Here is an 18,253-nt window from a genome sequence, read left to right on the forward strand (position 1 = left end):
TGAGTAGAGGATAACCCAGTCTACACTGAGTAGAGGATAACCCAGTAGAGGATAACCCAGTCTACACTGAGTAGAGGATAACCCAGTAGAGGATAACCCAGTCTACACTGAGTAGAGGATAACCCAGTCTACACCGAGTATAGGATAACCCAGTCTACACTGAGTAGAGGATAACACAGTCTACACTGAGTAGAGGATAACCCAGTAGAGAACAACCCAGTCTACATTGAGTAGAGGATAACCCAGACAACACTGAGTAGAGAATAACCCAGTCTACACTGAGTAGAGGATAACCCAGTCTACACTGAGTAGAGGATAACCCAGTCTACACTGAGTAGAGGATAACCCAGTAGAGGATAACCCAGTCTACACTGAGTAGAGGATAACCCAGTAGAGGATAACCCAGTCTACACTGAGTAGAGGATAACCCAGTCTACACCGAGTAGAGGATAACCCAGTCTACACTGAGTAGAGGATAAACAAATCTACACTGAGTAGAGGATAACCCAGTAGAGGATAACCCAGTCTACACTGAGTAGAGGATAACCCAGTCTACACTGAGTAGAGGATAACCCAGTCTACACCGAGTAGAGGATAACCCAGTCTACACTGAGTAGAGGATAACCCAGTCTACACCGAGTAGAGGATAACCCAGTCTACACTGAGTAGAGGATAACCCAGTAGAGGATAACCCAGTCTACACTGAGTAGAGGATAACCCAGTAGAGGATAACCCAGTCTACACTGAGTAGAGGATAACCCAGTCTACACCGAGTATAGGATAACCCAGTCTACACTGAGTAGAGGATAACCCAGTAGAGGATAACCCAGTCTACACTGAGTAGAGGATAACCCAGTAGAGGATAACCCAGTCTACACTGAGTAGAGGATAACCCAGTCTACACCGAGTATAGGATAACCCAGTCTACACTGAGTAGAGGATAACACAGTCTACACTGAGTAGAGAACAACCCAGTCTACATTGAGTAGAGGATAACCCAGACAACACTGAGTAGAGAATAACCCAGTCTACACTGAGTAGAGGATAACCCAGTCTACACTGAGTAGAGGATAACCCAGTCTACACTGAGTAGAGGATAACCCAGTAGAGGATAATCCAGTCTACACTGAGTAGAGGATAACCCAGTAGAGGATAACCCAGTCTACACTGAGTAGAGGATAACCCAGTCTACACCGAGTATAGGATAACCCAGTCTACACTGAGTAGAGGATAACACAGTCTACACTGAGTAGAGGATAACCCAGTAGAGAACAACCCAGTCTACATTGAGTAGAGGATAACCCAGACAACACTGAGTAGAGAATAACCCAGTCTACACTGAGTAGAGGATATCCCAGTCTACACTGAGTAGAGGATAACACAGTCTACACCGAGTAGAGGATAACCCAGTCTACACTGAGTAGAGAATAACCCAGTCTACACCGAGTAGAGGATAACACAGTCTACACCGAGTAGAGGATAACCCAGTCTACACTGAGTAGAGGATAACCCAGTCTACACTGAGTAGAGGATATCCCAGTCTACACTGAGTAGAGAATAACCCAGTCTACACTGAGTAGAGAATAACCCAGTCTACACTGAGTATAGGATAACACAGTCTACACTGAGTAGAGGATAACCCAGTCTACACTGAGTAGAGGATAACCCAGTCTACACTGAGTAGAGGATAACCCAGTCTACACTGAGTAGAGGATAACCCAGTCTACACTGAGTAGAGGATAACCCAGTCTACACTGAGTAGAGGATAACCCAGTAGAGGATAACCCAGTCTACACTGAGTAGAGGATAACCCAGTCTACACTGAGTAGAGGATAACCCAGTCTACACTGAGTAGAGGATAACCCAGTAGAGGATAACACAGTCTACACTGAGTAGAGGATAACCCAGTCTACAATGAGTAGAGAATAACCCAGTCTACACTGAGTAGAGGATAACCCAGTCTACACCGAGTAGAGGATAACCCAGTCTACACTGAGTAGAGGATAACCCAGTCTACACTGAGTAGAGGATAACCCAGTAGAGGATAACCCAGTCTACACTGAGTAGAGGATAACCCAGTAGAGGATAACCCAGTCTACACTGAGTAGAGGATAACACAGTCTACACTGAGTAGAGGATAACCCAGTAGAGAACAACCCAGTCTACATTGAGTAGAGGATAACCCAGACAACACTGAGTAGAGAATAACCCAGTCTACACTGAGTAGAGGATAACCCAGTCTACACTGAGTAGAGGTTAACACAGTCTACACCGAGTAGAGGATAACCCAGTCTACACTGAGTAGAGAATAACCCAGTCTACACTGAGTAGAGGATAACACAGTCTACACCGAGTAGAGGATAACCCAGTCTACACTGAGTAGAGGATAACCCAGTCTACACTGAGTAGAGGATAACCCAGTCTACACTGAGTAGAGAATAACCCAGTCTACACTGAGTAGAGAATAACCCAGTCTACACTGAGTATAGGATAACCCAGTAGAGGATAACCCAGTTTACACTGAGTAGAGGATAACCCAGTAGAGGATAACCCAGTCTACACTGAGTAGAGGATAACCCAGTCTACACCGAGTATAGGATAACCCAGTCTACACTGAGTAGAGGATAACCCAGTAGAGGATAACCCAGTAGAGGATAACCCAGTCTACACTGAGTAGAGGATAACCCAGTAGAGGATAACCCAGTCTACACTGAGTAGAGGATAACCCAGTCTACACCGAGTATAGGATAACCCAGTCTACACTGAGTAGAGGATAACCCAGTCTACACTGAGTAGAGGATAACCCAGTAGAGAACAACCCAGTCTACATTGAGTAGAGGATAACCCAGACAACACTGAGTAGAGAATAACCCAGTCTACACTGAGTAGAGGATAACCCAGTCTACACTGAGTAGAGGATAACCCAGTAGAGGATAACCCAGTCTACACTGAGTAGAGGATAACCCAGTAGAGGATAACCCAGTCTACACTGAGTAGAGGATAACCCAGTCTACACCGAGTATAGGATAACCCAGTCTACACTGAGTAGAGGATAACACAGTCTACACTGAGTAGAGGATAACCCAGTAGAGAACAACCCAGTCTACATTGAGTAGAGGATAACCCAGACAACACTGAGTAGAGAATAACCCAGTCTACACTGAGTAGAGGATAACCCAGTCTACACTGAGTAGAGGATAACACAGTCTACACCGAGTAGAGGATAACCCAGTCTACACTGAGTAGAGAATAACCCAGTCTACACCGAGTAGAGGATAACACAGTCTACACCGAGTAGAGGATAACCCAGTCTACACTGAGTAAAGAATAACCCAGTCTACACTGAGTAGAGAATAACCCAGTCTACACTGAGTATAGGATAACCCAGTCTACACTGAGTAGAGGATAACCCAGTCTACACTGAGTAGAGGATAACCCAGTCTACACTGAGTAGAGGATAACCCAGTCTACACTGAGTAGAGGATAACCCAGTCTACACTGAGTAGAGGATAACCCAGTCTACACTGAGTAGAGGATAACCCAGTAGAGGATAACCCAGTCTACACTGAGTAGAGGATAACCCAGTCTACACTGAGTAGAGGATAACCCAGTCTACACTGAGTAGAGGATAACCCAGTAGAGGATAACACAGTCTACACTGAGTAGAGGATAACCCAGTCTACAATGAGTAGAGAATAACCCAGTCTACACTGAGTAGAGGATAACCCAGTCTACACCGAGTAGAGGATAACCCAGTCTGCACTGAGTAGAGGATAACCCAGTCTACACTGAGTAGAGGATAACCCAGTAGAGGATAACCCAGTCTACACTGAGTAGAGGATAACCCAGTAGAGGATAACCCAGTCTACACTGAGTAGAGGATAACCCAGTCTACACCGAGTAGAGGATAACCCAGTCTACACTGAGTAGAGGATAACCCAGTCTACACCGAGTAGAGGATAACCCAGTCTACACTGAGTAGAGGATAACCCAGTAGAGGATAACCCAGTCTACACTGAGTAGAGGATAACCCAGTAGAGGATAACCCAGTCTACACTGAGTAGAGGATAACCCAGTCTACACCGAGTATAGGATAACCCAGTCTACACTGAGTAGAGGATAACCCAGTAGAGGATAACCCAGTAGAGGATAACCCAGTCTACACTGAGTAGAGGATAACCCAGTCTACACCGAGTATAGGATAACCCAGTCTACACTGAGTAGAGGATAACACAGTCTACACTGAGTAGAGGATAACCCAGTAGAGAACAACCCAGTCTACATTGAGTAGAGGATAACCCAGACAACACTGAGTAGAGAATAACCCAGTCTACACTGAGTAGAGGATAACCCAGTCTACACTGAGTAGAGGATAACCCAGTCTACACTGAGTAGAGGATAACCCAGTAGAGGATAACCCAGTCTACACTGAGTAGAGGATAACCCAGTAGAGGATAACCCAGTCTACACTGAGTAGAGGATAACCCAGTCTACACCGAGTATAGGATAACCCAGTCTACACTGAGTAGAGGATAACACAGTCTACACTGAGTAGAGGATAACCCAGTAGAGAACAACCCAGTCTACATTGAGTAGAGGATAACCCAGACAACACTGAGTAGAGAATAACCCAGTCTACACTGAGTAGAGGATAACCCAGTCTACACTGAGTAGAGGATAACACAGTCTACACCGAGTAGAGGATAACCCAGTCTACACTGAGTAGAGGTTAACACAGTCTACACCGAGTAGAGGATAACCCAGTCTACACTGAGTAGAGAATAACCCAGTCTACACTGAGTAGAGGATAACACAGTCTACACCGAGTAGAGGATAACCCAGTCTACACTGAGTAGAGGATAACCCAGTCTACACTGAGTAGAGGATAACCCAGTCTACACTGAGTAGAGAATAACCCAGTCTACACTGAGTAGAGAATAACCCAGTCTACACTGAGTATAGGATAACCCAGTAGAGGATAACCCAGTCTACACTGAGTAGAGGATAACCCAGTAGAGGATAACCCAGTCTACACTGAGTAGAGGATAACCCAGTCTACACCGAGTATAGGATAACCCAGTCTACACTGAGTAGAGGATAACCCAGTAGAGGATAACCCAGTAGAGGATAACCCAGTCTACACTGAGTAGAGGATAACCCAGTAGAGGATAACCCAGTCTACACTGAGTAGAGGATAACCCAGTCTACACCGAGTATAGGATAACCCAGTCTACACTGAGTAGAGGATAACACAGTCTACACTGAGTAGAGGATAACCCAGTAGAGAACAACCCAGTCTACATTGAGTAGAGGATAACCCAGACAACACTGAGTAGAGAATAACCCAGTCTACACTGAGTAGAGGATAACCCAGTCTACACTGAGTAGAGGATAACCCAGTCTACACTGAGTAGAGGATAACCCAGTAGAGGATAACCCAGTCTACACTGAGTAGAGGATAACCCAGTCTACACCGAGTATAGGATAACCCAGTCTACACTGAGTAGAGGATAACCCAGTCTACACTGAGTAGAGGATAACCCAGTAGAGGATAACCCAGTCTACACTGAGTAGAGGATAACCCAGTCTACACCGAGTATAGGATAACCCAGTCTACACTGAGTAGAGGATAACACAGTCTACACTGAGTAGAGGATAACCCAGTAGAGAACAACCCAGTCTACATTGAGTAGAGGATAACCCAGACAACACTGAGTAGAGAATAACCCAGTCTACACTGAGTAGAGGATAACCCAGTCTACACTGAGTAGAGGATAACACAGTCTACACCGAGTAGAGGATAACCCAGTCTACACTGAGTAGAGAATAACCCAGTCTACACCGAGTAGAGGATAACACAGTCTACACCGAGTAGAGGATAACCCAGTCTACACTGAGTAAAGAATAACCCAGTCTACACTGAGTAGAGAATAACCCAGTCTACACTGAGTATAGGATAACCCAGTCTACACTGAGTAGAGGATAACCCAGTCTACACTGAGTAGAGGATAACCCAGTCTACACTGAGTAGAGGATAACCCAGTCTACACTGAGTAGAGGATAACCCAGTCTACACTGAGTAGAGGATAACCCAGTCTACACTGAGTAGAGGATAACCCAGTAGAGGATAACCCAGTCTACACTGAGTAGAGGATAACCCAGTCTACACTGAGTAGAGGATAACCCAGTCTACACTGAGTAGAGGATAACCCAGTAGAGGATAACACAGTCTACACTGAGTAGAGGATAACCCAGTCTACAATGAGTAGAGAATAACCCAGTCTACACTGAGTAGAGGATAACCCAGTCTACACCGAGTAGAGGATAACCCAGTCTGCACTGAGTAGAGGATAACCCAGTCTACACTGAGTAGAGGATAACCCAGTAGAGGATAACCCAGTCTACACTGAGTAGAGGATAACCCAGTAGAGGATAACCCAGTCTACACTGAGTAGAGGATAACCCAGTCTACACTGAGTAGAGGATAACCCAGTCTACACTGAGTAGAGAATAACCCAGTCTACACTGAGTAGAGAATAACCCAGTCTACACTGAGTATAGGATAACCCAGTAGAGGATAACCCAGTCTACACTGAGTAGAGGATAACCCAGTAGAGGATAACCCAGTCTACACTGAGTAGAGGATAACCCAGTCTACACCGAGTATAGGATAACCCAGTCTACACTGAGTAGAGGATAACCCAGTAGAGGATAACCCAGTAGAGGATAACCCAGTCTACACTGAGTAGAGGATAACCCAGTAGAGGATAACCCAGTCTACACTGAGTAGAGGATAACCCAGTCTACACCGAGTATAGGATAACCCAGTCTACACTGAGTAGAGGATAACACAGTCTACACTGAGTAGAGGATAACCCAGTAGAGAACAACCCAGTCTACATTGAGTAGAGGATAACCCAGACAACACTGAGTAGAGAATAACCCAGTCTACACTGAGTAGAGGATAACCCAGTCTACACTGAGTAGAGGATAACCCAGTCTACACTGAGTAGAGGATAACCCAGTAGAGGATAACCCAGTCTACACTGAGTAGAGGATAACCCAGTCTACACCGAGTATAGGATAACCCAGTCTACACTGAGTAGAGGATAACCCAGTCTACACTGAGTAGAGGATAACCCAGTAGAGGATAACCCAGTCTACACTGAGTAGAGGATAACCCAGTCTACACCGAGTATAGGATAACCCAGTCTACACTGAGTAGAGGATAACACAGTCTACACTGAGTAGAGGATAACCCAGTAGAGAACAACCCAGTCTACATTGAGTAGAGGATAACCCAGACAACACTGAGTAGAGAATAACCCAGTCTACACTGAGTAGAGGATAACCCAGTCTACACTGAGTAGAGGATAACCCAGTCTACACTGAGTAGAGGATAACCCAGTCTACACTGAGTAGAGAATAACCCAGTCTACACTGAGTAGAGAATAACCCAGTCTACACTGAGTATAGGATAACCCAGTAGAGGATAACCCAGTCTACACTGAGTAGAGGATAACCCAGTAGAGGATAACCCAGTCTACACTGAGTAGAGGATAACCCAGTCTACACCGAGTATAGGATAACCCAGTCTACACTGAGTAGAGGATAACCCAGTAGAGGATAACCCAGTAGAGGATAACCCAGTCTACACTGAGTAGAGGATAACCCAGTAGAGGATAACCCAGTCTACACTGAGTAGAGGATAACCCAGTCTACACCGAGTATAGGATAACCCAGTCTACACTGAGTAGAGGATAACACAGTCTACACTGAGTAGAGGATAACCCAGTAGAGAACAACCCAGTCTACATTGAGTAGAGGATAACCCAGACAACACTGAGTAGAGAATAACCCAGTCTACACTGAGTAGAGGATAACCCAGTCTACACTGAGTAGAGGATAACCCAGTCTACACTGAGTAGAGGATAACCCAGTAGAGGATAACCCAGTCTACACTGAGTAGAGGATAACCCAGTCTACACCGAGTATAGGATAACCCAGTCTACACTGAGTAGAGGATAACCCAGTCTACACTGAGTAGAGGATAACCCAGTAGAGGATAACCCAGTCTACACTGAGTAGAGGATAACCCAGTCTACACCGAGTATAGGATAACCCAGTCTACACTGAGTAGAGGATAACACAGTCTACACTGAGTAGAGGATAACCCAGTAGAGAACAACCCAGTCTACATTGAGTAGAGGATAACCCAGTCTACACTGAGTAGAGGATAACCCAGTCTACACTGAGTAGAGAATAACCCAGTCTACACTGAGTAGAGAATAACCCAGTCTACACTGAGTATAGGATAACCCAGTAGAGGATAACCCAGTCTACACTGAGTAGAGGATAACCCAGTAGAGGATAACCCAGTCTACACTGAGTAGAGGATAACCCAGTCTACACCGAGTATAGGATAACCCAGTCTACACTGAGTAGAGGATAACCCAGTAGAGGATAACCCAGTAGAGGATAACCCAGTCTACACTGAGTAGAGGATAACCCAGTAGAGGATAACCCAGTCTACACTGAGTAGAGGATAACCCAGTCTACACCGAGTATAGGATAACCCAGTCTACACTGAGTAGAGGATAACACAGTCTACACTGAGTAGAGGATAACCCAGTAGAGAACAACCCAGTCTACATTGAGTAGAGGATAACCCAGACAACACTGAGTAGAGAATAACCCAGTCTACACTGAGTAGAGGATAACCCAGTCTACACTGAGTAGAGGATAACCCAGTCTACACTGAGTAGAGGATAACCCAGTAGAGGATAACCCAGTCTACACTGAGTAGAGGATAACCCAGTCTACACCGAGTATAGGATAACCCAGTCTACACTGAGTAGAGGATAACACAGTCTACACTGAGTAGAGGATAACCCAGTAGAGAACAACCCAGTCTACATTGAGTAGAGGATAACCCAGACAACACTGAGTAGAGAATAACCCAGTCTACACTGAGTAGAGAATAACCCAGTCTACACTGAGTAGAGGATAACACAGTCTACACTGAGTAGAGGATAACCCAGTCTACATTGAGTAGAGGATAACCCAGTCTACACTGAGTAGAGAATAAATGGATTACTAGTGACTTTAATAATGCCACTTTAATAATGTTTACATACCCTACGTTACTCATCTCATATGTATATACTGTACTCAATACCATCTACTGCATCTTGCCTATGTCGTTCTGTACCATCACTCATCCATATATCTTTATGTACATATTCTTCATCCCTTTTCCCTTGTGTTTATCAGGTAGTTGTTGGGGAATTGTTAGGTTCCTTACTGCACTTACTACACTGTCGGAAATAGAAGCACAAGCATTTCGCTTCACTCGCATTAACATCTGCTAACCATGTGACAAATAAAATCAAATATGATGTCACTAGTTATAGAAAATTTACATTCAAAAATATGGTTTTCATGAGGAGGAACGTGTCCTCAAAGTGGCCAACAGCTGGTTCAGAGAAGGTCAACTACAACAGACCCTCAGGTGAGGTGTTAGAGTAGTAAACTACAACAGACCCTCAGGTGAGGTGTTATGGTAGTAAACTACAACAGACCCTCAGGTGAGGTGTTATGGTAGTAAACTACAACAGACCCTCAGGTGAGGTGTTATGGTAGTAAACTACAACAGACCCTCAGGTGAGGTGTTATGGTAGTAAACTACAACAGACCCTCAGGTGAGGTGTTATGGTAGTAAACTACAACAGACCCCTCAGGTGAGGTGTTATGGTAGTAAACTACAACAGACCCTCAGGTGAGGTATTAGAGTAGTAAACTACAACAGACCCTCAGGTGAGGTGTTAGAGTAGTAAACTACAACAGACCCTCAGGTGAGGTGTTATGGTAGTAAACTACAACAGACCCTCAGGTGAGGTGTTATGGTAGTAAACTACAACAGACCCTCAGGTGAGGTGTTAGAGTAGTAAACTACAACAGACCCTCAGGTGAGGTGTTAGAGTAGTAAACTACAACAGACCCTCAGGTGAGGTGTTAGAGTAGTAAACTACAACAGACCCTCAGGTGAGGTGTTAGAGTAGTAAACTACAACAGACCCTCAGGTGAGGTGTTAGAGTAGTAAACTACAACAGACCCTCAGGTGAGGTGTTATGGTAGTAAACTACAACAGACCCTCAGGTGAGGTGTTATGGTAGTAAACTACAACAGACCCTCAGGTGAGGTGTTATGGTAGTAAACTACAACAGACCCCTCAGGTGAGGTGTTAGAACCACGTGTTAGGTGTCTTGAACACTGCAACCGTGGTAACCACTCACCTCGCGTCGCCGTGACGCCCAGCAGCTCTGTTTGATCTTCCAGACGACTGCTGCAACCAGGAGGAGGGACAGGAAACAGCTGGGAGGAAACAGGAAGAGGAAGAGTTAGCTACAGGAAGCTCATGGGAGGAAACAGGAAGAGGAGCATTTAGATACAGGAAGCTCATGGGAGGGGACAGGAAGAGGAGCATTTAGATACAGGAAGCTCATGGGAGGGGACAGGAAGAGGATGAGTTAGAGACAGGAAGCGGCTTGGGGGAGACAGGAAGAGGAGCATTTAGATACAGGAAGCTCATGGGAGGGGACAGGAAGAGGATGAGTTAGAGACAGGAAGCGGCTTGGGGGAGACAGGAAGAGGAGGAGCCTGTCAGTCAGTAGGTAGGCCGCCCTGATCACAGTTACGACAGGAGGATAATCCCCTACTCATCTGATTGACTCAGTCAAAGGTTATCAAGTTGAATCAGGTAGCCGTAGAATGGTTCTTAACATGGAGGTCCCAGAGGAGCTGGGAAAGCTTTGATTTGAAAGCTCCAGACATCAGGGTAAGTCCGAGTAGATCCGAGAACCTCTGGAACAGATACACAACTCCAGGAGAGAGAACATGACAACGGATTTCACTGTGGTGTGTGTGTGTGTAGCCAGAGGGGTGTGACCTCTATACTGGTCTGGACACCATTCCCTAGCCAGAGGGGTGTGGCCTCTATACTGGTCTGGTCTGGACACCATTCCCTAGCCAGAGGGGTGTGACCTCTATACTGGTCTGGTCTGGACACCATTCCCTAGCCAGAGGGGTGTGACCTCTATACTGGTCTGGTCTGGACACCATTCCCTAGCCAGAGGGGTTTGACCTCTATACTGGTCTGGACACCATTCCCTAGCCTGAGGGGTGTGACCTCTATACTGGTCTGGACACCATTCACTAGCCAGAGGGGTGTGACCTCTATACTGGTCTGGACACCATTCCCTAGCCAGAGGGGTGTGACCTCTATACTGGTCTGGACACCATTCCCTAGCCAGAGGGGTGTGATCTCTATACTGGTCTGGACACCATTCCCTAGCCAGAGGGGTGTGACCTCTATACTGGTCTGGTCTGGACACCATTCCCTAGCCAGAGTGGTGTGAACTCTATACTGGTCTGGTCTGGACACCATTCCCTCGCCAGAGGGGTGTGACCTCTATACTGGTCTGGACACCATTCCCTAGCCAGAGGGGTTTGACCTCTATACTGGTCTGGACACCATTCACTAGCCAGAGGGATGTGACCTCTATACTGGTCTGGTCACCATTCCCTAGCCTGAGGGGTGTGACCTCTATACTGGTCTGGACACCATTCCCTAGCCAGAGGGGTGTGACCTCTATACTGGTCTGGTCTGGACACCATTCCCTAGCCAGAGTGATGTGACCTCTATACTGGTCTGGACACCATTCCCTAGCCAGAGTGGTGTGACCTCTATACTGGTCTGGTCTGGACACCATTCCCTAGCCAGAGGGGTGTGACCTCTATACTGGTCTGGTATGGACACCATTCCCTAGCCAGAGTGATGTGACCTGTTTACGGGTCTGGACACCAGACTAGTCCAACGCTCTAACCACTAGGCTACGCTACCGCCCCAGTAATATGGCTTAGATGTGTCTGGAAAATATATATATATATATTGAGCTTCAATATCAGGATATAATGTTAGCTAGCTCGCTAACAACTGTTGATAGGAGAGAAGAGTGGCTTGGTTTCAGCTTCGCGTCACAGTTCGGTACATAGAACATCTAGATTTCCAATATGGGCACAATGCATTTCTCACTTTGAATTAGACTGTATGATCTATAACCCTAATTCTGTCTATCATTTTCTTTTTCTACTTCAACAAAAAAGAAATATGAGCCTTTTAGCCCCCGTGTAGTTTGGTTAATTTAGTTCAGATAGCAGAGAAAATATGGTTTTGAATTACATCAACACCCTTCTCGGTCATTCAAACAGAAGGCACTTGTATTTTATTTATTTTATTTTTTAAATAATATGTTTATTATTTTCCAATAAAAAATAAAATAAAAAAAGACAGCAATTCATTGACATTCATTGTACTGTTGAATGGGATGGCCAATTTAGAGGACAAAACAAAACTTAACTCACACATACACAAAATAAAACTAATTCCTAGGGGTTCCATGGCTATAGCAAAGAGAGCAGGTGAAATAGGGCAGCCCTGTCGGCAACCCTTGAACAGGCGGAATGACTGCGACATTTCCTGATTGGTTACCACGGAAGACATCGGATGTGCATAAATAATTCTTATCCAATAAATTCCTTTCCAAACCCGAAATGCTCCAGAACCGACATCATATACTTCCACTCAATCTGATCAAACGCCTTCTCTGCATCTAGAGCTATTACCACTGCCTCAACCTTATGATCGTGATACATTCTTCAAGGTCAGTGCTATTGTAGCCTCAGACAGTGCTTGTGGGAGTTTGGCATTTTCTTTGGATTGTTTAAACAACATAAGTGGAGATAGACTGGCGCAGTACTTCTTATAGAATTCTATTACATATCCATCGGGCCCAGGGGCCTTGCTGTTTGGAAATGGTGTCATCGCTGTGTTAATGTCCTCTAAAGTTATCCCGGCATCGAGTGCAGCAGCTGCCCCCCCGTCTAGTTTAGGAAGTTCACATTCAGCGAGAAAGCGTTCCATAGTTTGTGGATCAGTAGCATCGCATTTTGATTGGTATAGCTCTGAGTTAAACTGCACAAAGCATTTATTAATATCCTGCGGATCTGTTACTATTTTACCCTTCTTGTCTTTTATTTTGTGAATAGCTCTAGATGCCTCAGCCGTCTTGCTAATCATTTATGTGGTTTGTCACCCAGTTAAAAAATTACTTTGTTGCGTTCCAGCAAGTATAGAGCCCATCCGTTTCGAAAGGATGGTATTGTATTCATATTTTAACTTTGTGATCTTCTCAAGGACTGTATACGAGGAATTTGTCCTAAAAACGTTCTCCTGTTCCCCTAACTCTCTTTCAGTTTCTCTCGGCCTAGTATTGGTGCGTTTCTTCCTCTCTGATCTATAAGAAATAATGTAACCTCTAATCACAGCCTTTAAAGATTCCCAAAGGGTGGAGTCGTCAACATCCCCCGTGTCGTTAGTTCAGAGGAAAAAGGCAATCTGCTCCTTCTGCCTCATCTTTCAACAGGTATGCGTCTAAGCGTCACGATCGCCGACCTGTCGACATATTGTCGAGTTTTAGCACCAGACAGAGGAGGTCCGTAATTAGAATAGGGTGATAGATAACCGACTCAGCTGCTGAAATTAGTTTGGAGTCCAACAAAAAAGAGCGAATTCTGGAATATGAACTGATGAAAAGAAAGAATAATTCCTATCTGTTGGGTGCGTCCGTCTCCAAATATCGACAATGTTAAGGTTTGTCATCAACGTATTTAGACAGACACGGGCATTTGATTGTTGAAGTGACCTTGATAGCTAAAGGGGGATCTAACGTACAGTTAAAGTCACCTCCAACAAATAACACTCGTATCCGATATATTTTGTATGGCCTTAAATACCCTTTGAAAAAATAATGGATCATCGAAATTGGGTCCATATAAATTGACCAAGGTTATTGGTTTCGAATTCAATATACAAGCCACAATAACATACCGACCATTAGGATCTGAAATGGAGGTTGAGTAAACAAAAGGAATGTTTTTCCTTATTATTGCTACCCCTCTCGCATCCAGGTTAGACTGGTATATCTGAACGATACAGCCGACTCGTAGCTTGGCCTGAGAGGAGTGTTTATTATGAGTTCCTTGAAGAAACACTATGTCAGCACCCAGTGATTTAAGATGAGAAAAAACCTTAGCTGGTTTCACCACATGCCCTAAGCCATTACAGTTCCAGCTGACTATCTTTATTCCACCTGGTCTACTCTGTGCTCTGTCACTATGTGGCATTTCTTATTTTAGAGCAAATTGTTGCTGTCATACAAAACCCAGAAGAAAAACGTCCCGCCGTGCGGGAGCTTGTCATGCCACCTGTATTAATAATAAACGTGAACATAAAACACAGACCCCATCCCCCCTCCGGTCCCTTTACTGAGTGACTTCCCCAAACCAAGCACTCCTTGGCTAACACACAAACCTTAGGGTGTCTAGACACACAGCTTGAACTAACTCGTCGTCTATAGATGCTCCGCATATAAACTAATATTAAATAACACTTAAGTTCTGTTGCGACTGTTGGGGCAGTATTTTCATTTTTGGAAAAAAAACGATCCCGTTTCAAATGGGATATTTTGTCAGGACAAGATGCTAGAATATGCATATAATTGACAGCTTTGGATAGAAAACACTAATGTTTCCAAAACTGTAAAAACATTGTCTGTGAGTATAACAGAACTGATATTGCAGGCGAAAGCCTGAGAAAAATCCAATCCGGAAGTGACTGATCTTTTGAAAGCGCTGCGTTCCGATGCGTCCCTATCGAGCAGTGAATGGACTATCAACTAGATTACTTTTTCTCCGTATTGCCCAAGGTGTCTACAGCATTGTGACGTAGTTTTACGCATTTATGTTGAAGAATACCCGTAGGGGGCTACATTGCGCAAGTGGTCACATGATGCTCCCGGAGAAAATCCTGCGTAAAGTACAGAGGTAGCCATTATTCCAATCGCTTCTACTGAGAAACCAATTGTCCCGGTGGATATATTATCGAATAGATATTTGAAAAACACCTTGAGGATTGATTCTAAACAACGTTTGCCATGTTTTTGTCGATATTATGGAGCTAATTTGGAGTATTTTTCGGTGTTGTCGTGACCGCAATTTCCGGTCGATTTCTCAGCCAAACGTGAAGAACAAACGGAGCCATTTCTACAAAAATAATATTTTGGGAAAAAATGAACTTTGGTTATCTACCTGGGAGTCTCGTGAGTGAAAACATCCGAAGTTCATCAAAGGTAAACAATTTAATTTGATTGCTTTTCTGATTTGTGACAAGGTTGCCTGCTGCTAGCAAGGCATATTGCTATGCTAGGCTATCGATAAACTTACACAAATGCTGGTCTGCCTTTGGCTGTAAAGCATATTTTGAAAATCTGAGATGACAGGGTGATTAACAAAAGGCTAAGCTGTGTTCCAATATATTTCACTTGTGATTTTCATGAATAGGAAGATTTTCTAGGAAGATTTATGTCCGTTGCGTTATGCTAATTAGTGTCAGATGAAAACAGTCCCGTTCACGGGATGGGGTGTCACTAGAGGTTAACTCTCACGTTAGGGGGTGAGTGGCGTTAAAACATGATATGCTAAACAATGCTATATTAGCCACAACATCTCACCTATCATATAAGTCCCCATTTCTGATCTTCTAATGTATTTGGTCAGCCAGCTGACACAGCCGTTCTGTATCCTCAGCCAGGGAGCTTGCTTGTCAAGAACAGATCGGCCTCTTTTGGGTTGTCAAACGTACGTGTTGATCCCTCGACTGTCACCTTAAACAGGGCTGGGAAGAGGAATCCATATCGGATGTTGGCCGCCCTGTATTTGTTGTGTACCTCATCATATTCTTTCCGTTGGTTCCTCACCTCCAAGGTAAGATCTGGGTAGAAAGCCACCCTGGCTCCGTTGAAGTTAAGGGGGAACTTTTGACTAGCCAGCTTGAGGATGAGATCCCTGGTCTGGGCATAGTGCAGCCGTACAATGAATGGCCTTGGTGGCCCGCCCTTGGCCGGCTTCGTTGCCTGAGATCTGTGTGCGCAGTCGATCAAGATGGCCGTTTTGAAGTGTTCACTCCCCAGCGATGCCGGTATCAGCCCCGAGACTAATTCAGTGTATTTCCCTTTCTCAGTGTCCTCCTGGATCCCACATATTCGGATGTTCTGGCGTCTTGAATGCGACTCGAGCATTTCCAGTCGGGCTTTCAGGGTTTTGTTGTCATTTTTGAACGTTGCGCACTGTTTCTCTATGTCCTGTAGCCTGGCCTCGTGATCGGCTGTCGTCTGCTCAACCTCATGCACCCTTCTCTGAGTTGCCTTCACAGTTTCGGACAAAGTCCCAATACTCTTTGAGATATCAGCCAACCGTGTGTCCACCTTCTTGCTTAGTGAGTTTATGGCAGCCAGTATGTCACTTTGCGTAGGCTCTGTGGGGAACTCTTGGAAGCTATCCTCTTCAGCTAACTCCTTGTGTGTTGGCGACGTTGAAATTGGTTCGTCGAGCGTCGAGCAATCCCGTATCCGGAAGCGTAATCATAGCCTCAAGCTCATTACCATAACGCAACGTTTCCTATTCATGAAAATCGCTAATGAAATGAAATAAATACATTGAAACACAAGCTTAGCCTTTTGTTAACAACACTGTCATCTCAGATTTTCAAAATATGCTTTAACCAAAGCTACACAAGCATTTGTGTAAGAGTATTGATAGCATTCAGCAGGCAACATTTTCACAAAAACAAGAAAAGCATTCAAATAAAATCATTTACCTTTGAAGAACTTCGGATGTTTTCAATGATGAGACTCTCAGTTAGATAGCAAATGTTCATTTTTCCCCAAAATATTATTTGTGTAAGAGAAATAGCTCCATTTTGTTCATCATGTTTGGCTAAGAAAAAAAAACGAAAATGCAGTCACTTACGACGCCAAACTTTTTTCCAAATTAGCTCCATAATATCGACAGAAACATGGCAAACGTTGTTTAGAGTCAATCCTCAAGGTGTTTTTCACATATCTATTCGATAATCTATCAGTGGTGGCAGCTGGCTTCTCATCAGAAACAAACGGAAAAATACTGCAGCTGGAGATTATGCAATAATTGCGACGGAGGCCACCATGCAACCACCTGGTAAATGTAGTCTCTTAGGGTCAATCTTCCAATGATATGCCTACAAATACGTCACAATGCTGCAGACACCTTGGGGAAAACGTGGAAAATGTACGCTGACTCCTAGCTCCTCCACAGCCATATAAGGAGTCATTGCCATGAGGCGGTTTCAAAAAATGCGGCACTTCCTGATTGTATTTTTATCTGGGTTTTTTCTGTAGCATAAGTTCTGTGGCACTCACAGACAATATCTTTGCAGTTTTGGAAACGTCAGAGTGTTTTCTTTCCAAAGCTGTCAATTACATGCATAGTCGAGCATCTTTTCGTGACAAAATATCTTGTTTAAAATGGGAACGTTTTTCATCCAAAAATTAAAAGAACGCCCCCTATATCGAAGAAGTTAAATGATCTTGTTTAGCCTTTTTGGTGCCTTTTCCCTTTGTCATATTTGTTTGAAGTTATAGGTCGTGAGAGGTTACGATAAATACTGTTTCAGAATAGAGAGGAGCTCTAGCAAAGCACGACTCCTCCATAGCACGACTCCTCCATAGCACGACTCCTCCATAGCACGCTCTCTAGCGCCCCCTGAAGGCACTTCTGATATGTAATCTTTCTCTGTCATTTGAGTGGACAATTTAGTCAATTTTTCTTTATTGTTTTCTAAGGGAATGCAACATTTCTATACAAACTACCAGGAAGAAAACTAGCGAGTGGATCACAGCACCATCTTCTGACCATTTATGGAATTGAGTTCGACTGGTGTGCCAAATTTAGTTTCGTAATACGGAGTGTTTTGACTGAGAAATTCCCAGAGGAAAAACTCACTTTAACATGTATTGCTGGCTCAAAACCGAATATATCCCTCAGCACCAACACACAGAGTGTAGAGGAAACACACAGAGCACCAGCAGACACTACAAGCCCCTACAGAGCAGAGAGAGAGAGGAAGAGAGAGAGAGAACACACAGTACTGCAAGCCTCTACAGAGCAGAGAGAGAGAGAGGGGAAGAGAGAGAGTGAGAGAGGAAGAGAGAGAACACACAGTACTGCAAGCCCCTACAGAGCAGAGAGAGAGAGAGGGGAAGAAAGAGAGGTTGAGAGATGAGAGAGTAGCAGCGAGATGCAGAGAGAGGTAGAGAGA

At 44.5% G+C, this 18,253-nt stretch overlaps 1 protein-coding gene across 3 annotated transcripts in view; it reads right to left on the bottom strand.

The window, feature by feature from the left end:
• atrn (attractin) overlaps positions 1-18,253 on the bottom strand; it is a 301,160-nt gene that overhangs the window by 66,134 nt on the left and 216,773 nt on the right. For all 3 annotated transcript variants that reach the window (XM_064953084.1, XM_064953083.1, XM_064953082.1), the window contains exon 26: positions 10,296-10,374. In XM_064953084.1, coding sequence (XP_064809156.1) covers positions 10,296-10,374 — 79 coding nt within the window. The remainder of the gene's footprint in view (positions 1-10,295; positions 10,375-18,253) is intronic.

The sequence above is a fragment of the Oncorhynchus masou genome, chromosome 32 (assembly GCF_036934945.1).
Source record: "Oncorhynchus masou masou isolate Uvic2021 chromosome 32, UVic_Omas_1.1, whole genome shotgun sequence".
In the NCBI taxonomy this organism is placed as follows: domain Eukaryota; kingdom Metazoa; phylum Chordata; class Actinopteri; order Salmoniformes; family Salmonidae; genus Oncorhynchus; species Oncorhynchus masou.